We start from the raw sequence: 25,787 nt of genomic DNA, 5'->3' as shown, positions 1-25,787 counted from the left end.
TTCGAGTGATTCCGATGATTTTTTTCAAAATAGCGTCCGCCATATTCGATTTTGAAAAAAACCGACACTTCATAATCAGCGACCCTGAAAACCTCCAAATAACGAGTTTCAAGCGAATGCGATTAATATGTACTAAAGTTGTCATTTCTTAAATATACCACTACTTGTAGGCAATATTTCACAACAAACAAATCTACATAAATTTTCTTAACTCTCTACTTTCTTTTCATTGCCTGCACTTGCCTTCCCCCCAAACGCTTATTCCCGCACTGCGTGGCTAAAACTTTTTCGATTTGGAATTCATCCAAACTGCACACCCGAGTAATAATGCAAGAAATTATGAAGAGTTTTTCCAGCAACTTAATTAAAAATTTCTGGCACGTTCCAGCGTTCTAGCACCAACATATATATACACACACTGCCGCGCATATTTATATGCTGAACAGCACGCTTCAATGCTTTCATTGCTTCCATTCCTTTCATTGCTCGACTTGCTCATTTGTGTAAGGTGTGCGAAATTGCTGCTGTTGGAGCTTCACTCTTGGCCGCGTCTAATAATTTATAAGTTAGCTTTAACTAAAACACGGATAAACAACAAACTTAGCAAGTGTACCATTAATTTATGCCAACAACAACAACAGAAATATTAAATTTAAAGTAGTGGATAACACTTGCAGAGGCGGTGGAGTGAATTATGTTAGTTACGCATTGGTGAATTATTTCTTTGTATAGCAAGAGGAGTCAAATTGAAAATTTATATTGAAAATTGGGAATAAGAAACTTGCTAGAAAATAATAATTTTGAACATATGAAAAGGCGGTAAGTTGAGAAATGCATAAGAAAGTAGATATCGCCTGGCTCATTGGACTAAGCTCAAATCATATTCGTGATTTATCTTGAATGTGGTGAGTTTCTCGTTTTATCTTAATTTAATTATACAAAAGTTGGTATCATTAGCAGTTAGAAATATTTTCCTGTCCTCCCTGTTCAAATCTGGAAAAGCCTTTTTTGAGTAGTCTCTATATATAACAATATTCTCCATTGAAATCTTCTTTAAGTACTTAACTCTCCATGAGTTCCATTCTTCAACCCTTTATGGCGATCTATTGTTAATATGGTGCTCTTAGTTATTTCTTGAGGGAAATCTGATTTATCTCTTTGAAAGCAATACCTGCTTTTCTAACTGTAAAGCGGAAGGTTCGTCGATATTCCAATATTTGGTGCCATATTGCACCCTAAATAAAACCCAATCCGCATCGTACTAATGTCAATAGAGTATTTCTTAAAAAAAGACTCTCTGACAGTAAGATCTCTTAAACTTACCCACATCGTACTAAGATCGAGAGTGGATTTCATAAGATAAACTATCTGACACTGAGACAGCAAGTCTCATTATGTCTTCTGAGGATCTCTTTGAACCCAACATTACAGTCACAACAACATGGTAATGCACAACTTCCACTTTTTTTGAATAGTTCAAATTGAAATCCCTAAATCGTTGAGCTCGGATTTCCATATTTTTCTTTCAGATAACTCGTTTTATATACCATATGCTATATATATGTACCTATAGAAGGTACAATTTTGACCTTTTATTAAATCATATTTCTTAAGTTCGTCCATCACGATGCGCTAGACCTGATTTCAGTGCAGTTGGTAAAGTCATCTCCGAATATATCTGGTAGTGGGAACTGAGAATCTATTGGATAATATGTCCAACACATTTTTTATTGCCTCGCAGAAGAGAAGCAGTTGTAAACTCCGTCACTGGACTTTATCTTCTAATGTAATAGTTGAAGAACCGTAGAAACCCTCTTCGATCTATTTGATTTAGAGGTTAATTTATACTTTACTTTACTCTAACTAATGATGCGTTTTATAAGTTCTTCATTTTCACTGATCGGTGGTATCAGGCTTATACATCTACCTTGCTGTCTTCAGTGTTTGCTGAAAGTGTTGTTTATGGTTCTATTGATGGTTCAGAAAGGTTCCAAAGTGAGTTGAATTCATACTCTACTCCTCAGCCGGTGATCTATGTATGTATTCCACCGATGAATAAGAAGACAATTTTTTTTAGCTCTTTTTTTTTATTCGCTTTATGCAACTTTAATAAGTCGGAATTCTAATCTGCTAGATTTGAAGCATAAGACATTTGAATGAGAGATTTCTTGCATGAGCAGCTTAAAGCTGTTATTTTAATGGGCTCTAGAAATTTTTTATTTCTAATCCAAGATGAACTCTACGAGGATGGATAAAGCTCAAAGTTCCCTGCCACGACCAAAAGTTCTCAGCTGAAACATCAATCAACATATGTATAAGACAGGATGTGCTCTTATTGTTTTCCCACATTTTCAATACTTTATCAACAAGTTGCTCCTTATCTTCGCTCGTCAGTCCTTTTCCATTGTGTTTAAGTAACTATAACAACTACACATACACACATCTATATGAAAACAATATCCTTTTAGTTGCCCATAAATTCAATAAATATGAGAGAGTGTACATATATACTCGTACATATCCCTTTTCTCATAAAGGACCAACTGACCCTTTTACACTAAGTACGTTAACCCACTGTCAAAGTAGGGCGCAGCAATGTTATTAAAGAAACCGCTAGTGTTATTATACCAAACAGCAAACAACAACAACAGCAACTACATATGTACATGTGTAATCACACACCGACTACTTGGATGGCAACACTGTCTTCGGCTTAATAATGTTGCCGAGTCATTGTGTCATTAAAGTCATAACAACAACAACAACTAGCACCAACAAAAATGGAAGTTGTAAGAAGAAACAGTAAAAAGGATAAACGACTAATGCGCCTCTTAAAATGGACTTCTGACTTCTGGCAACTACAAACGGGCAAATACTCGAAAGCACTAACAACCGCAACAACAACAGCAACAATAAGTGTATGTCAAGCGTTGTAATGCTCGTTTCATTTGGCCTTCATTTGTAATATAATCCCGTTATGAAGTTTCCAATTGCCTGCGTTGGGATGTGTGGCGGTCGAGTTGGTTGTGTGTGCCGCTTATGAGTAACGGTACTTTATGTACACTCGCATTACATGAAATCCGTCTAATGACTGCTATGGGCGACATGGCGTATGAGTGATATTGGTTAGTGTGAAATTGCGGTGCTAATGTAGTGGTGGTGGTGTGGGGCATATGAGTGACATTCGTATTTTGATTTAAAACAAAAGGTTAAGCGCCACGTGTCGTATGAGTGACATTTCAGTGGAAAATCTTACCTTTAGAAAAAATTACGTCACTGTGGTGTATGAGTAATGTAATATAATGTTAATTTCGAGATATATAATGATGGTGCTGCGTATGAGTGATGTGATGAAGTGCACAAAGTGCAACGTGACGTATGAGTGATATTTTGGAGAGAGTTCCTTCTAGTGTCCGACCGATACTAAAATTTTGGCCGATGCCGCTGCCGATGCCGATTCTTTCATCAACAACTTTATTTAGTAAATTAGTATAGTAACAAAATAAAAACAAAGACAAATAACATCACAAAATAGGTAAACAACTCAATTCATATGTTAATATGAAGTTGTTTAGTGATTTAATTAATATTAAAAACTAAATTAATTATTATTATAAGATATATGTTGATAGAACAAATAAGTTATTCGCGTTTTCTCAAAGCGAATCAGCAATCAGCAATATAAGACCTTTAAGAGGCTATACCGGTGTGACATTTTCAAAAAATCGATTTTTTATTTTTTGCTTATGCGATAGTTTATAATTTAAAAATATCCTGTGAAAGCGGTAAGGTCGTATCTTGAATAGTTTTTGAATGGCATCGTTCTAAAGGGAAATCGCTCACATACATAAGCCGCTATAGTCGAAACTTTAAACGCGTTTTTCTCGAAACGACTTTTCACAAAATTACTGACAACATAACTCAACGAGATATTGACCGATCAACTTCAAATTTAAACTGAATGTTCGAGAATATATTTACTATACAATGACCTATCTTTTTTACCTAAAAAATTGTTTTTTTTTACGCCATTTTGTTAATGTTTGATATTTTTCAATAATCGTAGGACATTGTATAGGGAATATGTTCAATTTTAATAAACTTTTTCAATTTTTGTGTTTCAGTTACTCATTCGCCGTAATCATGTCAGCAGTTGGGGAACTTTTTTTTGACACCTCCCAAGACAAGCCCATAAATCCTTTACTTTTCACAATTTTTCAAAATAAAAATCTTAAAATATTGTTGAAAGAACACCTTATTATGTCCAAAAAACTTCGAAACATTCGATTGAGTACTTTCTTAAAAAAAAAAATTCACTAAAATCGCCTAATTTTTCATGGGTTACATTGGTATAGCCCCCTAATGACAAATATGAGCATTAAAAAATAATCCGTTAGTAAAAATAATCCGTTACTTTCAAAGACATGAGTTTTGTCATTTATATCTCGCATTGTGAAAGACGGCAAATGGTGATGCTGACTCAATAGAAACTTCGGAAGGTTGTTTGGGAGGTTCTTTTCCATGCACCTTGTAGTCCAGGCCAGCACCAAGTGGTTATTACGAAACTTTTAAAAATAAATTAACTTAGTTACGAATGCTTCTATAACCTCAACAACTTTAAACAAAACTGTGCATATTTGACATAAATCGAATGTTTCTAGCAGTGCCCTTCATTAATGCAAAAATATTGAATTTCTTTATACTAGACTTAAATTATCACCATGATGAATTGTTAGTTTAATTAAATGTGATTCACTCTGTTTTATATGGTAAACAGAAGAATTCAAATTTTATTCTCTAAAGAAATAAAAAAAGTAAAAATAAATAATTTTAGTGTAAACCGAAAGAAGTAGAAAGAATCGGCTAAGAATCGGCCAAATATGGCCGATGCCGATACCGATACCGATGCTTAATGTTGTGGCCGATACTGGCCGATGCCGAAACCAAGGCCGATTAATCGGTCGGTCTCTAGTTCCTTCTAAAACGACATGTCGTATGAGTATAAATACAGTCGTTTTCCGAAATAACGAACACATTAATTGTCAAGTCTGTTCGTCGCATCGAATTTTTCGTTAATTCGAGTACTCACTTAGATGTATGTTTTTCAATAAAAATGAGTTAAATATCCGTAAATTGCAGTTTAATAATTTGTTATTTGTGAAAAAATTGAAAAGTATAACAAAACAATTCAAATCCAATAAATTCTTCCAAAATGGACCAATTCTGACACTTATACTTCTATTTGGTGCTGATCAATAATTTTAAGCTTTTTTTGTAAAATGCAAAATTTTTCCAACTTGCACATTTCTTTCGAATTTTTTCAAGTTTGATTTTTAATCCTGGTTCGATGTTATATGATTTTTTTCTCTTTCTTCATATGTCTTCTTCACTTACGGTACTTACAAATCCCCGATGTTCGTTTTTTAAGGTACTCAATGTAATAAATTTGCTTGTTCGTTATAAGCAGTTTTCGTTAAAACGAATATTCGTTATTTCGGAAAACTACTGTATATGAAAAATATTCAAGTAGAATACAGCAATTCTTTTAAAATTATTTTGTGAATCTTCTTAACATGGATTCAACTAAAAACATGTAGGGAAAGGCTAAGTTCGGGTGCAACCGAACATTCTATACTATCGCAATTCATTTATTTAATTTTATTAATATAACACTATTTGATTTATATATATGACATATAGTCCAATAGAAAACGAAAATTATTATATATAGTATATGAGAGGAGAGGTAATTCCTGAACCGTTTTCCCTCATTTTCATCATTATATTATAAAGTGATCGAATGAGATGGAATACAAAATTGAGTTATATGGGAAGTAGGTGTTGTTGTGAACCGATTTCGCCTTTCCTATATGTTATCTGGGTGTAAAAAAAATATTGGTTACCGAATTTCATTGAAATCGGTCAAGTAGTTTCTGAGATATGGTTTTTGACTGATAAGTAGCCGACGCCACACCCATTTTAAATTTTGTAAAAAAATCTGAGTGTAACTTCTTTCTGACTATTCTTCTGTAAAATTTAGTGTTTCTGATGTTTTCCGTTAGTGAATTAGCGCACTTTTAGTAATTTTCAATACAATCTTTGTATGGTTATCATCAAATTTTAATTATTTTCGTGGTGTTTGGTGTGGTACGTAAGGGAACCGACTGCAGAAAGTTTGGTTTATATAGCTTTATTGGTTTGCGAGATATATATAAAAATCCTACTTGTAAGCGGGGCCACGCCCACTTCCCAAAAAAATTTCACCCAAATACGCCCCTCCCTAATGTGATCCTCTATACTAAATTTTACATTTTTAATACCAACCTCCTCAGGATGCCAAGGAATATGTGTACCAAATTTCATTAAGATATCTCAATTTTTACTCAATTTATCGCTTGCACGGACAGACGGATTTCAACTCTACTCGTCATCCTGATCATTTTGATGTATATAACCCTATATCCAACTCTTTTATTGTTGGGTGATACAAACAACCGTTATGTGAACACAACTATAATACTCTCTTTAGCAACTTTGAGAGTATAAAAATTCTTACAAACTCTCTCCATCCATCTGGGAAGAAGTTTTTCAAAATGTTGATATGTTCAAAATGAACTAAATTAGTACAACAAAATGAATGCGTAAGTCACTAATAGGTGATGTTTTCTTTAAGTTGGTTATTACACTGCTTTTTCAAAAAGATACCCACGATGATCTCAATTTCTACTGAACCAATTTACCTAATATTTTTGAAGAGCCACCTTAATAGACGTCTCTATTGCTGGAACTGACTAGAACTAGTTCGAAAAAGTCAAAAAAGTGGTACAAAATTTCTAAACAAAATTTTGCTACTTTTGCTTAGTTCCAACCATTGCAAATGCGACCTAGGTCTAGGAGGATTGGAATTGTGGTCATGGACACATGCCAATTTTTTGAGACACCAGTTTCTTCAGACGTTAATTTTTATACTCTCGCAACAAAAGTTGCTAAGAGAGTATTATAGTTTTGTCCACATAACGGTTGTTTGTAAGTCCTAAAACTAAACGAGTTAGATATAAGGTTATATACACTGGTGGCCACATAATTAGGGACAAAATAAAGTTGAGTAAAACACGCGTTTCAGTTCAATATTTTTAGCACTAAATTTTCGCCTAGAGACCCACTGTAAATTGCAGCGCTATATTATAACTGTGCTCAAAAATGTAGCACGTTTTTGAGTGACAAATTTAGACACTTTTACTAAAGTTCGGCGGTTTGATGAATTTATTGTATTTTGAGTGTGCTTGTGCTTGGTCACATAATTAAGGACACCAATTTTTTTTATTGGATTTTTTATTATTTTAACACAAAAACTTACGGTAAGTTGTATAAATCATTTGTATATTAACTAAATATTCAATATCAAATAAAATAACTGTTAGATATGGGTCGAAAAAAGAGTTGTACTCCAGAATTGAGGAAAATGATTATTTACAAGTACGTGAAGGAAAAAATGTCCATAAGAGCCGTAGCGAAGGAACTTTTATGCTCAAAATCAATGGTTCACAATGCTTTGATTCATCACGGAGGACAGGGAGTAATATAAGAAAATAAAACAGCCCAGAAAAACTACTTCAAAGGACGATCGTGTAATTTGTAGAGTTTGCAAGGCGAATCCTTTTTTAACTTCCAGGCAAATTCTTGGCACGATAAAGGATCAACTGACCAACGATGTATCAACACGAACCATCAGATGTCGTCTTCTTGAATCGCAAGAAAAAAACCGCACGTATCAAACAAAAACTTAAAGAGTCGTATTAAATTTGCAAGGGAGTATATCGGAAAACCCTTAGATTTTTGGAAACAAATACTGTTGAGCGATTAATCCAAGTTTAATTTATTTGGTTCAGATGGGAAACAATTTGTTCGTTAAATTTTCAATAAATCTATACCTTAGAAGATAATAAATATGGTAACTGAAGTTTAAAAAAATATGTCGCTTTTAAATTATAAAATAAACCAATATTTTAAAAGAAAACGGAGTGTCCGTAATTATGTGACCACCAGTGTATACCAAAGTGATGAGGGTGACGAGTAAAGTTCAAATCCGGATGTCTGTCTGTCCGTCTGTCCGTCCGTCCGTCTGTCCGTATGTCCGTCCGTGCAATCTGTAACTTGAGTAAAAATTGAGATATCTTAATGAAACTTGGAACACGTGTTCCTTGGCACCATAAGAAAGTTAAGTTCGAAGATGGGCTGAATCGGACCACTGGCACGCCCACAAAATGGCGAAAACCGAAAACACATAAAGAGCTATAAAAGCCATAAATAAAGTTATGAAAATAAAATTTAGAACATAGGATCGCATTAGGGAGGGGCACATTTGAATGTAATTTTTTTGGAAAAGTGGGCGTGACCCCGCCCCCAAATAGGTTTTTTGTATATATCTTGCAAAACAATAAAGCTATATGAACCAAACTTTCTGCAGTCGTTTCTTTTAGCCGTTTCCTTATACAGTCCAAAAATGGAATAAATCGGATAATAACCACGACCACCTCCCATACAAAGGTTATGTTGAAAACTACTAAAAGTGGGTTAACTCAATAGTGAAAAACGTCAGAAACACTAAATTTCACATAAGAAATGGCAGATGGAAGCTGCACTCAGATTTTTTTACAAAATGGAAAATGGGCGTGGCATCGTCTACTTATGAGTCAAAAACCATATCTCAGGAACTACTTGACCGATTTCAATGAAACTTGGTTTGTAATAGTTTCTTTACATCCCAATGATATGTTGTGAAAATAGGCCAAATCGCTTCAAAACCACGCCTACTTCCTATATACCAGAACTTTGAAGACGATCTGAATCGTTTACTTTACAATATACAAAGTAAGTACTAGTGAAGATATCGGTGCAAAACTTTGCAAAAATACTACGTTTATAGTGTGGCAGACCCATTCTAAAAATCGCCGAAATCGGGCCATAGGTTTTTAAGGCCCCATATATCGAACACGAGGACCTCGGTGCTTCTAACCTAATATTATGGTTTCCAACTTTCAGTGGACTTTATACAAAAAAAAGTATAAAATTTACACCCGAACTTAGCCCTTCCTTACTTGTTCTACATCTTTCCTTTATTTATTTATACTTTTCACTCCTTTCTTTTCTTGTGTACATATTTGTGCCTGTATATTAATTTTTCTATCCCCTCAAAAAATCCCCTCTGTAATCAAAAAATACCTTTTTCTTTAAGCATTCAAACATATTCTATAATCAGGTCGGTGTGTCATTAATATCTTCTTATAGTGTAACTCCTTCCCTACAGCAGCAAAAAGCAATCAATTGAATTACTAAAACGTAAGAACAAACAGTTATTCATTCACTCAGTGTTCATATACTATACATATGTATATATAGATATACAATTATAGTAAATACTTCAATAAATATATTTTCTCTTTCAGTTAATGTGATGGTCCTTAACGATTGCAGTCAGATCACAGTCTCACTGAACCCACTTCAACGAAACTTCCAAGTGAACGCCAGAAGCAACCGTCACATACACATCAACTCGTAATATCTTTTGTATGCCAAGACAACTCTTTAAATATACCGATTACAGTCTTATTACATACAACATAGTAGCACTCAAACTCATACAAACACGTCTCGCCTTTAGACGCATTATCTTTGCCAAACAATTTACTGATTATTTATTGCGGCTTTAAGCATTTGGAGCGCAGCAAACGACTCGTCTGCTTTGTTTTCGCAACACTTATGCGTGCTTCTATCCTTTGTTGCTGAATATGTGTGTATTATTTCTATGTGAGTCTCGAATTTATTTAATGAGCCATTGATTTCTAATGGCATAAAACTTTAGTATATTGATATTACGATATTAAGCTATTGAGCATGTTAGGATGTAAGCAATGAAGATATATTAGGGTTAGAGTTGGCAGGATTGACTTTAGATATTTGGAAAAAGTTGTTTCTTGAGCGAGCTCTTCGACCGGCATGTATTTTGAATTATTTTGGACCTAATAAAGGTGTTCCTTAAATTAGTCAGACATTCAAAGGCTCCTAAAAGCTTGCATAACACAGGCTTAACAAAAAAAATTCGAAGTATTTAAGTGATTCTATTTCTTATCATGCCATGCTTTTGTCATTTCACTCTGACCATCTTAGTTCACCATAAAGCACCGCAAATACTTTATTGATGTCTACGCTTTCCCATAATTCTCCAATAAATTCCCTCAGTCATTTGGTTATTTATCTTTTGCCATTTAACTCTTTGCCTTGTTGAGATTCATTGCCTCACTTGTGGCCCATAAAGTGTAATTACTTTTCCCGTCTACGAATTAGTGCGGGTTAAGCTTTCATGCGTATGTGGGTCGCATTCCTTTGAAGATAAGTGCATGCGTGTGTGTTAATCACAGGGGGATATGTAGACATTATAGTATGTATTTTCGAATGTATTTGAGTATATTAAATATTAACTGAATGTACATTTAAATGACCCTTTTGAGCTTAAGAATGAGACTTTAGTTAAGCATTCTTAAAGTGAATGCAATTAAGGTGCCTAAAAGGTATTATTTGTTATAATTAAAAGTTCAATTAAATTCGGATGGATGGAGTTAGTTGAGGCAACTCTTTCTAAATAAAAATTAAAAATCTTTATGTTGGAGATTGTATATATACTGTAGGGTAAATACATCGGCCAGGGGAGAGACGTAAACAATACAATAATGTCTATCAATCATTGTAAAATTTATCGGCTATAACGTTTTCGTCTTTATGAGTAAGAATTTTTTCTCAGCATTGAAAAATTTACTAATTTAATGTAGACCTTAGCCACAAAAACGTGTGGCCTAGTCTGCTAGTTAAATATAAAATCTTGAGATCTTTCAAAAACATTTACTGAATTTTTAAAGAAGTAATATATCTTCTGCCCTTTCAAAAGATGATTTGGCATGGGGAGAGTCTGGTCAACCTGATCTTATTTATATATACATATTTGGCGTATGCACAGCTTATGCGATTACAGGCGAATCTAGTTTTGCGCTATTTTTCTGCCCTTTTTGCTGTCTGGCGCCAATTAGAAATACCAATAGAAACCAGATCACTTTTTACCTGGTACCTAGCGGGTAATGCATCGAACACTTTCCAAGCTGAAGGGCTTTCGTCATTCAAACAACGTGACCTAGCTAACGTAGCCTTTGTGCTTTTATTCGCTGAACTATGTCAGTGTCGTCGTATAGCTCATCGTTCCATCATCTGCGGTATTCGCCGTTGCCAATCTTCCGCAAAACCTTTCTCTCAAAAAATCCTCATCCTTTCTCTCAAAACGCCTCATAGGAAATTGACATCGTCCATGCTTCTGCACTATAAAGCAGAACGGGATGATAAGGGACTTGTAGAGTTTGGTTTTGGTTCATCGAGGAAGGACTTTCACATTTAAATGTCCACTCAGTCCAAACTACCATCTGTTGGTAAGAGCGATTCTGCGTTGGATTGCGAGGCTAATATTTTTGGTTTTGTTGATGCTGGTGATGGCTGGAGGTGGGGAAGGGGTCATGTTCAGAATCTCACGCAAGAAAGTATCAAGATTCAGCAGCACACGACTTCCGGTCCGGGTGTCATGATAAATGGTAACTGCCCTGGTCTCTAACAAGCCAGGGGAGAGACTTTTTTAGACTTTGTAATAATTTTCAGAAAAAATTGTTTTAATTATGCAGTGAATTGTACTGTTATTTAATGCACTACATTAATATGATATGATTCATTTAAAAAAATAGCAACATATAGGACAAAAACAATACTTTAAGCAGATTGCCGCACAAGTTACCTCTTATCGTAGAATCACCCGTATACTGACTATTGGTAATTTAGGTCTCAAATCTGTTGACTCTCTTTCCGGAATGAGAACCCCGAATGAAACTTTTTCAGACTTGAGATCGCTGAAATTAACAGAATCCATTATTGCCCGTAAAGGCCAATATTGGCATATTTTGATTACTTCCAAATAAGAGACCACTGTTAAAGTCTATAAAAACTTTATACTAGGAACAAGGAACTGACTTTAGTGAAGGAATCAGAACAGATTAAGTTTGAAAAGGAAGAATGCGAAAAGGAATCATCCACGCATAGGGATGCAAACATCGTGAAATGAAACATCGATGGTTCGATGTATCGATGTTTCTTCAAAACCCATCGAAATCAAAAACATCGGCCATTAAAACATCGATATGTCGATACATCGATGTATTTTTGAACTTTTTTAACTTATTTTAAATTTAGTGTGAAAAGCTAAGGGATACAGAAGCAGAAGCATAAATAAATGAAATGTAGTACGTCTTAAGTTGATACATTTTATTTCACTTAGCATTATATGTCTGTTAAAGTTTTTTCTCAATAAATAACAGAATTTCAAAATAACGACATGGAAAGTTTTTTCACTGTCATTTCTTTTCAATTTACTTCTGCGTGATAGTTGCGCTAGGTTTAGAAAACAGTCGTTTACTCGGCACTGAAGTGGCCACAATGTGTAAATATTAATAAGCCTATTAGCCGGAAACACAGCCGAGATACACTTTCTTTTCAACCTTCCGTCCCTGTAATTGTAGATAAATTTGACAGCTTACATTTCACCTTTTGGTGGAACAAATGTTTATTCTGGTTCCAAATTCTATTCTGTATTCTGTTTCACACTCATCCGAAGATTCCGTTGTATCAGCGCGATTATTTGAATTTTTTATGAAACAAAAAAAAAATATTTTAGCCATAGCATCTTTAAAACGCAGTAATTTGAATCTCTGATCTAACGCAGTAGCCTACGCCAGAATTAAATTGTATAAATAAATCATAATATCCGTATTTTACAAAAATCGAATTCCAATGTCATAATAATAAATAATAACAATAATAAAGCGTATCCAAATAGAGAGTTTCGAGTTAATACCCGAAAAAGTGCGAAGGTGTGAAGTCAAATTTTTATATAAAACATCGTTGAAAGTGACATGCATTGAAAGAGATGCATCGATGTTTTTAGATTCGCGACATCGATGGCTAACATCGATGCTTTTTGACGAAAACATCGATACATCGTTTGCATCCCTATCCACGCTTTCCCCTCTTCAAAGTTGTTCGCATACATTTTCATACGAAATCGCACAGATAGCGCAGAGTAGACGCTGACCGAAGCCGAACGTAAAGTTGACCAATGCGATAAAAAAAGTTCTGAAGTGTTTTTCGGCGCTGACTCGCGCTGAAACTTTCTATTTATTGACTTGATTGTAGTGATTACATGATATTTTTAGTTTAGATATGTTTATTCATATATTGATATTGTTAATTTTAATTAAATAAAGTTAAATGAAAATATTTTTTATATACAGTGGAACTTCCATAACTCGATCTCCATGACTTGAACTTTTGAGTTGGCAATAGCGTTTAGAAGTCAAACTTCATAAAAATTTCCATCAATAAATCGAATTTTTCGACCATTGCATAAAACAAAATTTTAAATTTTACTATCGAGGCAGAATTTTAAAAGATTCCCTCTATCATAAAGAGGCGAACAAAAAATATGATATTACACTTATGGATTGCAAAAATCATGTAACAATAGCAAACCGCAACGAAAAGAATTACAGAATATATGTTTTAATATATTTAAATAAAACTTTATGCGAATCATATAAATAAAACTGGATATAAATCTAAAATTGATAGCTTTTTGAAAAATGTATGTTTCTATAAACATTTCTATAACTCGAAGTCTCTCTAACTCAATTTTTTTTGTGGATTATGGTGATTCGAGTTAGAGAAGTTCCACTGTAATTACAACATTTTTAATATTTTTTTTTTGAACTTTGGATTTAATGAATGTATTCGGCTATATTCTAAAAACGTTTTTGATTGTATGTATACAAATATTAATATATTGAAATCCAAAAGTACAAATTTACATGTATAATAACAAATTACTCCCGAAGTTCAGCGCTAATTGCCGCATTCACTCTGCGGTACCAAAAATTGAACAGCTCTTTGAGCAGGTACCCTAAGGTTGAAACACCTCGGTAGGCACTTCTTCGGCGAACACAGCCAAGGTGACTCGAATTGACATTAGCCGACTTAAGATCTTTGTAATAGTGTTCAAGCGCTTGGTCGAATCATGAGGGTTTTGGCGATCCGTTAGAAGTATTTGGGTATCACAAATAACTGTCAAAGCTGTGAGACTCTCTGCAGTCGGCTAAGACGAAGCCTAACTGTTCAAATGAAGTCGATAAGTGAGGCAACAGTACACCCATCCTGTTCCCCTTTGAATATCGCTCCATTCATACTAAATTAGCCGACTATATACATGACCAAAATTGTAAAGGTATGTGACTAAATTTTAATTTGGTTACAGAACACCTGGAACCTGAGTAAGCTATGAATTTGCGACCAATGAAACGAATCTCATTGGAAAAAGAGAAAAACGACCACTTACTTTGAGTATTTAGGTTTCTATGAAGTCCAGCTTTTAAAAATCAATGGATAAGGATTATAACCAATCTTGTAAATATATTTAATGACATAATCTGACGATATTTTTAGGATATGGCAACGATTATACAGCAAATTGTATAATAAGATCGAATCGAATGGAATCTAATGAGTAGGAAGCCTGAAGACAGTATTCGAGATCTTGACAAATAACTCAAATAATTGGGTACCAAATGAACAGAAAATATAAGATACTGTCGAATAAACACCCTGCGAATACAATTATTGTCGCTCATTAGAAGCTAATGACCTTTTACGACTACTGATCTTGAGACTCTCTATATAACGCCAGAAAACCCACTTAACGCCTTCGATGGCTATTCATTCAGAAATTTTAAAGCACTTTCAGTCTATTGACTTTAGTTTCTTTTTAAATTTTAACTTCTCCATTTTCACTTGTTCGACATCAAAAGTTAACTGCACTTTTCACCACTAAGTTGTTATTCTCTTAATTATTAATTACAATGAAATTTGCAGCGAATCTTTCGCAAACTTTTACTGGTCACTGGCGAGGCGAAAATCCTCTCTTGCACTCTGAAAATAACATTAACACTTTGTAAAGTGTACACTTCGTTGGTCGTTCGTGCCGAAGTGGGCAAACACATTAGCAATAACTTTCTACAACAATGACTTAAATACAGTTGAGAAGATCACGTGACAATGGTGGTGGAGTGCGTTAATGATGCGGGAAAATGGCACTGTGTAGCGAATGTGGAACGTCTGGGATGAAGTAGTGGTGTTCCTTGAATTTTTTTGGGTTTGGTATTGCTATATAAGAAGCATTATACGTCATCTCAGTGAAGAGTCCAGATATGTTGCCTTATTCCAAGGAGATATCGCTGTAACGAAACCAGCTGAGATCGAATCTTCGAAGCTATGCTAAAGCGAGCTCCCTCATACATCCCAGACATCGCCGAGATTCTCTCTTTTGAACAAACAATCCAAAGACCCTCTTCATTCCCAAAGATAAATTCGGCCAGTTGGTCTTGGAGACAAAGAACGTAAATAGGAAAACGATTTTTAAAAGAGGGTTCTGGGCGTTATTCAGCTGGATGATCGCTCAAAAAACAGTATTATCAGTCTAGGCTTGACCGAGCCGAGCTCATGTGGGCTCTCTAGACTCTTGTGACACCACGGAAACCCCATAATTTAACACAAAAAATGTATATAATCGACAGTAGCCACTATATTTCACTAATTTTTTTTACATTTTATAACACTGACTTGTTCCCAATTTAAGCGCGATAGTTGGACCACTTCTTGATCTCAGCATACAAGTTGTTGCCAGGGCACTCAGTGGAACCGACTTGACGATGACCGTACAGAATGTAGTTAGACTTGATTTGACCACGAGAGACGGCATCAGCGAGTAAAGCCTTGGCGGCAGCGATTTGAGCAGCGGTGGATTTGTCGTCTGGAATAAGAAAGGAAATCATCAATTCAAGAGATCCAAGTCTAAAACTCAGCACCCGGATCACTCACTGTTGTAGTTGCCCATGAAGGATATGCCAATCGACTTGGAGTTCCAGTTGGTGGCATGAGCGCCCATTGTGCTCCAGCCACGACCCTCATACACTTGACCATCACCACCGATCAAGAAGTTGTATCCAATATCAGACCAGCCCAAGGAATCCATATGGTAGCTCTGCATGTTGCGCATCTGTTGGGAGCAGGCGGCTTGGGTGGAGCAGTAAGCGCCGGCGGTGTGATGGATAACGGCGTAGGACAAACCACTGGCCAAGTTGGAACGGCTCTTAGCGGTACGACCACCCCATTGCGCCTTACTGATGACTTTCACACCAAAGACGGCATTGGCGCACAAGAGCACAGCGAGCAGCGAGAAAAGTACCTTGAAGGCCATATTATTATTGATAATTTGAGTAGAAGTAATGTTTTACTAATGATTTGTTGTAGAGAAATAGCGTCGGTTTTATACTATTTGGAAAAGCATTGTGTTAGTTAGACTACATAAATGTTAGCTTCTGATAATCGCTATGTCATATATAAAATCTTAAATGAGCAAATTTATTGCACAATTATAATTTCGCAAATATCTGGTGGCCTCATACCAGTAAAGAATTCAAATTTATTTATACATTACAAATAATTCATGAAAGTCTCAACGAAAAGACATTTCTTTTATTGATACTACCTTCAGGTAGGAAACGTAATCTATTCCGAGTGCCTACGTCACACTCCAATGATAAATTTACTACTGCCCTCAATCTTCGTTAAAGCAATAAGTATATGGTTTTCGATTATATTGTAGTTATGATTGTATATTATGGTAACTTATATTAATTATTAAATTATATGGAGTATCTTCAGATAACATGCGATCTAAATTTGATAAGGCTGATATGTTGAATGAAAAATAATCAGCTTTTTCATTTTGTTCAAGTTATTTTATATTGTTTAAACACAATCTGAAAGAACTCGAGCTTTCGAATCCAATTTTATAATACAGAAACACTTTTATAGTTTGAGGAAAGGCGAGTGGTCGCTGGGAACCACTTTAGAATAAATATGTTGGAAATAAATAAAAATCCGTACCCTCAGAGGACAAAAGTATGCCCTAATTCTTTACATATACTCTTCGAACAAATTTTGTGTGTGTATAGTTCCGTTTCTTTGACTGTTTCTTGATCTTTTTTGCAAGAAAAATCTGTTATGAACTGTTTTCGAATCTGATTATTTAATTTTTAGTTTTAATAAAGTAAAGTGATGACTGGGATCCACTGTAGGAGGAAATGAAAGAAAGCCTGAGGAACAGACTTATGTATAAGACCAAAAATAATAAGAACGTTATGACCTTATCCCATCTATATATTCTTCGAAATAGTTTTCTTCATATAAATCTGTTCCTCGCACATGATATATTTTTAATGATCCGAGTTTCTTTGGTAATTATATATCGTCAAATACTTCTTTAAAGTCTATAGTCTTAAATGCTGCTTTAAATTCCCGATTTTTTAACATTATTTTGACAAATGAGATCAACGATCTCTTTTGAACGATTTTAATACAGATCCTATCCGTTTCCAAGTTTCCCAGTGGGATCTGTGAAAACGAAACGTATGCAGGTTTTTATCTCAAAAGTATTTGAAGTATCTTTTAAATCTCTATTTCACCAGCTTCAATCCTCAGCAGCGAATTCAAAGAACTTTTCTTCAAAAAATTTTGAATCTTATTACAAATAAAAAAGTAAGTTGAATATCTCTCAAGCCTTGGGTCTAATTAACCTTATACTTCTATCAAATTTAATTCAAAAATCTTTTTTCTAAACCAAGAGAAAAGTTATGAAGTTAACAGTTTATAATGTAGCATAGTCATATGGCAGGTACGTGAGGGTATCTACCGATTTCGTTACCGTATTTCTTGGCATTGCAACACCGACTCAATGCTAACTTCACTATTAACAAATGTATATGTATATCTCTCGATTTCTAAAGCGGTTTTAAACTATGGTCAGATTTGGAAACTCTTTACACGGTGCTATCGGAATGCCCTCGTATAAATGCCACTTAATAATATTTCAATTAAATCAATAATAAATCAAGTGGTATATTGCCAATAAACAATAAACAAACTTATCACACGAGCAGATTTTGATTTTTATAGTAGGCCTCTTTGAAGAACTCAAGATATATAAATCAAAATTGATAAACAAATACATATGTGTGAACTCATATCTTTTTTTATTATATTTCGGTGATATTCATTCAGATTTTTCGTGTGGTTCGAAGATTAGATAAGCTTGTCAGCAAGAAACAAGCCCTCTTGATTTACTCAGTGCTTGATCTCATAAACTAAAGAGCAACAATTGAGCTAAAGAGATATAACAAAGAGCGCGTAGATTGATTGCCTGACTCTTGCACAGTGGATCGACTTTTCATAGAACGAGTTCTGTGGTCGTCTCCCTATGAATATTATGAGCTTTTCTGCCATAAAAATGCTTTCAAGTAAAACCTGTAGACGACGAAATTCTATATAATAGTATACCCTAAATATAATTTCTCAAACAAACACCTCCACCTTCTCCGCAATACCCTCATTCGTTACCGGCGTCAACATTCAAGCGCGTCAACAAAACTTAATATCCCCAAAGAGACACTTGAGTCGCTAGCAAACTATTGCACAACACTTGCAACTGCCTGTAAGTGGCAAACAATGAAAGAATATCACGAGTACTTAGTGAACTTAGGGTTGGTGTAGAGTGAAGTTGGTTGAGGGTTCGCTACTTTTGGTTGTTGGCGTCTAGCAGCTGGCGTTTGGCGGTGGCCGTTTGATGGTTGACGGCTGACTGTTTGGTCGATGGTTGACAGTTGGCAGTTCTTGTTGGTTGTTTGCCATTTAGTTGCATAGTTGCTAACTATTGTTGACGATCCGTTGCCCTTTTGGTTGACTGCGATGTTGAAGAAGTCGCTGATTTGTCAGTTTATGAGTTTCGGTGAGTGCTGGTTTGAGGGTGCTGTTATATTTTTTGTGAAGACGGAACGTTCAGAACTTTTGCTATGTGAGGAGTTTTAGAGTTGATTCAAAGAGCAAGATAAAGTTTAATCTTCTTCATAAAGATTCTGTAGACGCTAATATATGAAAGGTAGATGTCTGTGATGATCCCTTTACGTTACTCAGTTCTTTATTTCCTAAAAATTGTATACAAGATCTGGAACATTCCTTTATCATGGAACGGTTGTTACGAACATAATGAACATAATGGATGTTTCTGGTTTTCTCTGCGTAGCCGACAGCATCGAAGATGTCGATATTTTCATAAATAGAAGATGTCGAGATTTTTGAAATAGCGAAATCTCGGATCCAACGAGCATCCCAACTTAGAGTTTCAGGTTCTAATAATATTGGAATGAGCTCCAGTTTGGCAAAACCCCTTACCTTTTTCAACCACAATGTTACAACGTCTGCTTTGTCACTATCAATTTTATTATTTACCCTATGTACCAACAACGTCGAAGCTCCCCTTAACTAGTCGCTTTCACACTCATTACAACAGCTGCTTTGTTTTTGTCACTTTCCACTCAACTTTTAATGTGGCTAACTCAATCAAACGAACATTACTTCGCAACAACGGTAACAAAGTACAAAGGCAACAACAGTTTCGCTGATGAAAAATCGCGGCAAAACATTGTCAATCAGCCGCGCGTCCCTACGTCGCAGTGTTGCCAACTTGTCGCTGCTTTAACGGCGCATCATTGTTGCCAACAGCTGCTCGCGTTGAAAGTTTCAAAGTAGTTGCCACTAAAAAGTGGCTGAAAGTTCCACATTGATGTATCTTCCAAGTGACGGAAGCAGCAGTATAAAGTCAAGTTGCCGTTCGCCTTAGTGGTCGCTAAAGTGTTGTTGTGGCAAGGAGGAGTGTCAGCTGTCACCTCGCCCGACGTAAATATTGTTCCTTGCGGTACTAAGGTTTGTTCACAACACTTTTTCCTAGCTTTCGCTCGCTCTCTGCTTCACACATAATATTCACTATCTTCTTCTCACATTATCCTTCTCATTTCCTCTCTGCCTCGCTCTGACATTTGCATCACCTTCCAACTTGTTAACCCTATCGCCTGTCGACTTTTCATCACTGTCTCGTCGTCGAATTAACTCACGAACTCACTTTCTTTCCGTCTTTACCCTCCATTTCTGCCTTTCATCGCCATTCATTTTTTACTTGTTGCGGTTTTGGTACGAAAAAGCTAATTAGCAAGTCTAAAAATGTTGTCAATAACGTCAAAGTAAGTTGGACTGGGGATTTAGCCGCAAAAACTCTGCAAAGCACAACCGAAACAAGAACTCAAGGGCTCTTACCAACTGAGCAACGTTCCATTTTATTTGTGTTAATATTAATTATTAAATAATTACATAAGAAGCTAACTGTTGTCCTTTGCATTTAAAGCCGCAAAAGAAGGCTGGCAAACATTATTTAGGTATTTTGTTCTTTATAGTTAATATATAGCTGGAGTTCTGGTCAGGGTGATGCCAAAAGGTTCAGTCATAAGCCGAATCGACTAATACTTACCTATAAAAAGTAGAACTAATTCACAGCAAAATCTCTATATCTTTAAAATTGCAAAAACTCAGGAGATTGTTTTATGTGGTTTGTGAACCCGCGGCCCAAGTTATCACTTTACTCCTTGGAGTTGTTTCTATCTCAAAAATCACTTTTTAACCAACATATAGAAGTTCTGGTATTAGCCTACTTCAAACATTGTAATCCATTTTTTCCTAAAGACTTAAATTACATTTTAGACCAACGAAAACTCGAAGTGAGTCTAAGTTCTCTTGGAACTTACAGAAAAAGTAGTTCAACCAAGTAGTAGACGAAACTGAAGAATTTATTTCTTTTTAAAGTTCAAGCCTTTGATGAAATTTCCTTATACATACTTATGTACATATATGGGTTTCTTGGTTCGCTTTGGTTACGTGTACCGTTCGTTCCGAATAAATCTTACTTTGTTTCGCTTGTTAAGCTCGCAGTGAGAATGAGAGTAAGTGTTCATCATCTAGTCAAATGTTATATGTATAGACCTGGTCGTGAAACGTGATTAAGGCCCCCTGTCGTATTTTCCCATTTTTTGTTGCAGTTTATGGCTCCTAATAATCAGAAATGGTAGAAATCAGAGCTGTGGCCTGTCAGTAATTAAGAAATAGAGTAGTGTTCAAGTGAGCAACTTCAAATATACCAACCGTAATGGCAGTCGAGATTTTGGAATTTTTTTTTATTATCTATCTGCCCTCTTTTAAAGCATTTTTTTAGTTTAGTTGTGTTCACATAAACGAATTAGATATGCAGTTATATATAGAGTTCAAATACGGATGAATGTCTGTTCGTCCGTCTGTGCAAGCTGTAACTTTGAGAAAAAGTTAAGATATCTTGATGAAACTTGGTACGCGAGTTTCTTAGCACCATAGGAAGATGGTCGTAGATGGGCGAAATCGGATCACTGCCACGCCCACAAAATGGCGAAAACCGAAAACATATAAAGTGCCATAACTAAGCCATAAATAATGTTATAAAAGTAAAATTTAGTACAAAGGTTCGGAATCCACCTGATTCGTTCACTTAGTAATCTCCAAATTAAGCACCAGTGAAGATATCGGAACAAAACTTTGCACAAATATTGAGTTTCTAGTTTGACATCACATATCTTAAAATCGGACTATAACCTTTCAAGGCCCCTGATACCCAGATACCGAGGACTTCAGTGCTTTTGACCTATATTTTGCCGAAAATATACTTAATCTCTCAGATATTCTAAGGAAATTGAAAGGAGATGTGTTTCTTCTAATAGTGGGCCTGATCTGAATCTGTGCCAAAATCGGGTCAATACTTCCTGTAGCCCCATATACCAAATATGTAGATTTTCAAACTTACAGTGGACTTTATGCGGTATATATCGGTTAATATGTGAGATATCCTAACAAACTTTATTGAGCAAATAATTGGTACAGGAATTACCTCAGCCCCCATATACTATATGTATATAGTGACTCTCTTTATTCTCGTGGGCTTTATGCCGAAGATATGGGTCAAATTGTGTGTTATTTTAATAAAACTATATCAATCAATTGCGAGAGTATAAAATGTTCGGCTACATGAACTTATCCCTTCCTTACTTCTTATTATTAGGTATAAAAGGCTTTTCATGAAGATAAGTTAAATACTCGAAACAATCTCAAAACCCTTCAATTAGCAGTTAACATACCGAAAGTTAAAGAAAAGCTCTATCCAGTCTCTAAGAGTGGAGTAAAATCCAAATTATTTTTAATATTATTAATAGGTCCGTTTCAAATTTTAATTATATGCTGTCAATTTCACTTTGAGCATGTATCATTGCCGTTACACACTCACTCATTTATGGAACAGATATTACAATTTTATATACCCCCCCCCCCCCCTTCGTTTTTTCACCACTTTGGGCGCACAGCTCAATTTTGTGTAACCAGAAGTAACTTAAAAATACTAATTTATTTATATGTTTTTTTTGTGCGCGTGTATGTATGCATACCAGCTCGCTTGTGTAATCACACGAATCCCCTTGTGGCACAACGTGCAATCGCTGCCTGACAACTTGCAGCGTTTAACAACTTTTTCACTTTTTCACCACACCACTCACTGCTTTGTGTCAACTGATACTTTAACCGATTTCTTTATACGCTATTTTTCGAATTGTTGCTTTTGCTTTTGCGTTGTACACATTTCGCTCATTAACTATGCAAAACAACAACAACAAATACAAGTTGTTGAAGTTGCCGAGCGAGCGCAGAAGAAAGTTGCTTGTTACAACCCAACATTGCTGCTTTTGTTGTTGTTAGTGGTACATTTTCCAATTTTTCTCTGTTGTTGTTGTTGTTGTGCATATATGCATTTAAGTGTACCGCGAAAAACATTTCATGCATTTTTCATCCAAATGCACATAACAATCACAACCGTAGCTGGTGGCCAAACCAACAAGCCAGCAGAATGCCAACAACAACAAAATTGCTAACAAAAAGTAGTCAAAAATAGTAAAATAAAAAATATTTTTTAAAAAATACAAACCTGACTGCTTGTTTATGTAGATATGTATTTAAAATACACACATATGTATATTTGGATGTACATGAGAACGTGAACGTGCACCATATTTGCTTGTTGCATGAAAATTTGCTACCGACAACCCCGAGCATTTATGCGGTGGTTTGAAGCAGCTTGCAATGTGCTTGCAATGGGCTGTTATCATTGAGTGAGTTGCGTAAGAGAATCTGTGTGATAGGGAGGGCTAACAGAGCTCTCACCTGAGGCAATGAAACGGATTGTAATTAATAGTGGGTTTCCCTAGAGGAAAATATAGAGGACGGTTTTGTCAAAAATCCTTTAAATATGAAACCTCTTCTTCCAAAACTTGACCGATGAGCTGAAGCGAACTTCTAATAACATAAAATATAAAGCAGATTATTCCAAGATCAAAAAGCGCAAAACTTATCATATCATCTACGGAACGGCTGAATTAGATGGACATTCTCAAAGGGTTTGCAATAGGCTTATAACCTTCCGTCGATACATACACAAAGGACCGGTGTTTGAACCTTTCAAGAGGGATCTCCGAGATTACCACGAAGATCAATTCCGAAACCCTACCAAACCTTGCTAAAAAGTTGTTGTGAATACCCATACCTGATTTCCAATGAATTAATCAATAGCGTAACTCCTATCCTTATCCTTGGCCGGATAAAAATTGGGTTCCGCTCCGGTTGCGTAGAATCGATTGTCGTGGATCGATAATTTTAAGGCATTATATAAACAGGTGACATATATTATATAGTCCGATGTAAGAATCCTAGAAAGACTGACATAATTCAGCGAAGATTTTAAAGATTTTGTTTAATTAAAAACGTATCATCCATTTTCGCTCTGATTTCAACTGAGATTTTGTAAGTCCTATAAGCTTTTAAAGCTTCCATAGCTTTTATGCCGCCTATTTTTAATTCTGCTTGAAAATCGCTTGTTTTTTAAGGTACATTGTCTTCTATTTACACAAACATTCAGTATTTTTTCGAGATTCCGAAAATTTGACACCGAATTTAATCCAGAAAATTTCGGTTCCCTTTTGATACCAAAAGGTTTTGTTTAGTAAAATATAATAAATTCATAACTTCCTATTAACAATTTTCAACCAACCAACTTTCGAGCTTTTACCACCTTTCACATTATATTTCACAGCTTTATTTTCCACAATAAAATGAGTTAAAAAGCAAATACTTTGCAAAAATTATGCCGAGTTTTCTAAGCCACAAAGGCAGCGCGCACTAAAGTACCACGTTTATGACGACAAGCGGTCAACGAAAAGAGCAGAGAAGCGAGGGAGCGCGAGCGCGCGCAGCAGCAACGACGACGACAATTGGACGCTGAAGTGGTTGCCAGTGACAGTAATTAACCCAGAAGCGGCGAAGTGGCGCAAACAAAGCAGCTGATGCAGCACTCACAGAGCGTTCATATTAGAGCTTTGCGGCAGGGGCCGCATGGAGGACCTGAGTCACTTTTGGAACTGAAGCTGGCAAAAGCGCCGTTAATGTACAAAATAATGGAGGACAAAAAACACGGTGATTACAATGCATAGATATATTTGTTGTAGTTGTGTGTACATAAAATTAAAGGCAACAACAATCACAAGAACAACAACAAAAGAGACTTGTAATAAAAACGCGTTGCTAATGAAAAAAGTGAGAGAGTGATCAAAGACTACAACAAAAAGTCGTAAATGAAAGTAGTAAAAACTCGTGATGATAACAACAAGTTAAACAAAAGCCAAGTTAACAGTTAAAAACAACAACAGAAACAGTAAAAATATGTTTAAACAATACCCAACAACAAAAACAACAGCAACAATCAAAGTGCAGCAAAGAATTCTTCTTAAATGAAGAGACCATGGAAAAACTTGACAACAATATCGGCTTATAGCAGCTACAACAACAACAACTAACAGCAATAATGAAGCTAGCAACAACCAACGAGTTGATAACACAAGGTAAATGCACGCGCCGCTACTCAGCGCTCACTCCGCCGCCTCACCGTCAGCTCAGCCAGCCATCTAATGCGAGTATATAATAAGGCTGACTATGCACGAGCACTTCACTGGCTAGCGAGCGAGTTCGTTGCAGCAATTAAGCGCATCAGCATAAAAGCTGCACACACTTACTTCTACTTGTTGTAGTCGCACACAAAAAGCACAAATTTCATTAACATCGCCTTTTGCTTCAGTACAGCAACAAAACAATTTTAATTAGTTAAGCACTTTAGACCATTATTTAAGCGCCGGCATTGTTTGGCTGCAAGGAACAATTGCAACTACGAAGCGACGGTCGCAAAAGTGGCACGTCAGTTGATTAAAGCAGTGCAAAGCAACGGTAAAAGAAATATATGACAGTACCGTTATGCTCTTTCGACTATCCTGCATAAATAATGCTGTTTGTAGACCATTAAGTTGAGGCTCTGACTGCCTTGAGATTCAGTCGGAGCTCTGGTTTAGATACTTTTCAACCTCGGAAGACCTCCTGGATCACTGAAGTTTTATTTGGTCACGCTTTGTTCTGAGTATTTTTTTGTAACGGTTTTCAGTGCTTTAAGAAATTATCCAATATTATAGCGAGTTCAGTTTTCTTTTTAATGGGCTTACGTCCATTGAAACTACCTGTAGTTCCATTACAATGGAAATAGTTAGTTTCGGTCTATCAACCTATACTCCCCTAATTTATTTTGCGAAATGCGCTTTATT

The 25,787-nt window shown here is 35.6% G+C and overlaps 2 protein-coding genes across 2 annotated transcripts in view; one reads left to right on the top strand and one right to left on the bottom strand.

The window, feature by feature from the left end:
* The window catches only part of LOC105210733 (cytoplasmic phosphatidylinositol transfer protein 1), a 324,861-nt gene that overhangs the window by 201,345 nt on the left and 97,729 nt on the right, over positions 1-25,787 (top strand). The window lies entirely within an intron of this gene.
* LOC105210730 (peptidoglycan-recognition protein SC2) lies at positions 15,696-16,443 on the bottom strand. The gene is made up of 2 exons (XM_011181865.3): positions 16,012-16,443; positions 15,696-15,943 (listed from the first exon to the last, which is right to left on the bottom strand). The coding sequence occupies exons 1-2, from the start codon at positions 16,388-16,390 to the stop codon at positions 15,765-15,767; spliced, it is 558 nt and encodes a 185-aa protein (XP_011180167.2). The 5' UTR covers positions 16,391-16,443; the 3' UTR covers positions 15,696-15,764.

The sequence above is a fragment of the Zeugodacus cucurbitae genome, chromosome 6, assembly GCF_028554725.1.
Source record: "Zeugodacus cucurbitae isolate PBARC_wt_2022May chromosome 6, idZeuCucr1.2, whole genome shotgun sequence".
NCBI lineage: Eukaryota > Metazoa > Arthropoda > Insecta > Diptera > Tephritidae > Zeugodacus > Zeugodacus cucurbitae.
Note: the sequence above shows the minus strand (reverse complement) of the source record. Positions and strands in the feature narration are given on the sequence as shown.

Excerpts from the sequence above, each read along its gene's own strand:
- LOC105210730 (XM_011181865.3), bottom strand. The coding sequence starts at position 16,390 with ATGGCCTTCAAGGTACTTTTCTCGCTGCTCGCTGTGCTCTTGTGCGCC. Across the intron at positions 15,944-16,011 it reads CTTCATGGGCAACTACAACA|ACGACAAATCCACCGCTGCT; the intron begins GTGAGTGATCCG and ends TTCTTATTCCAG.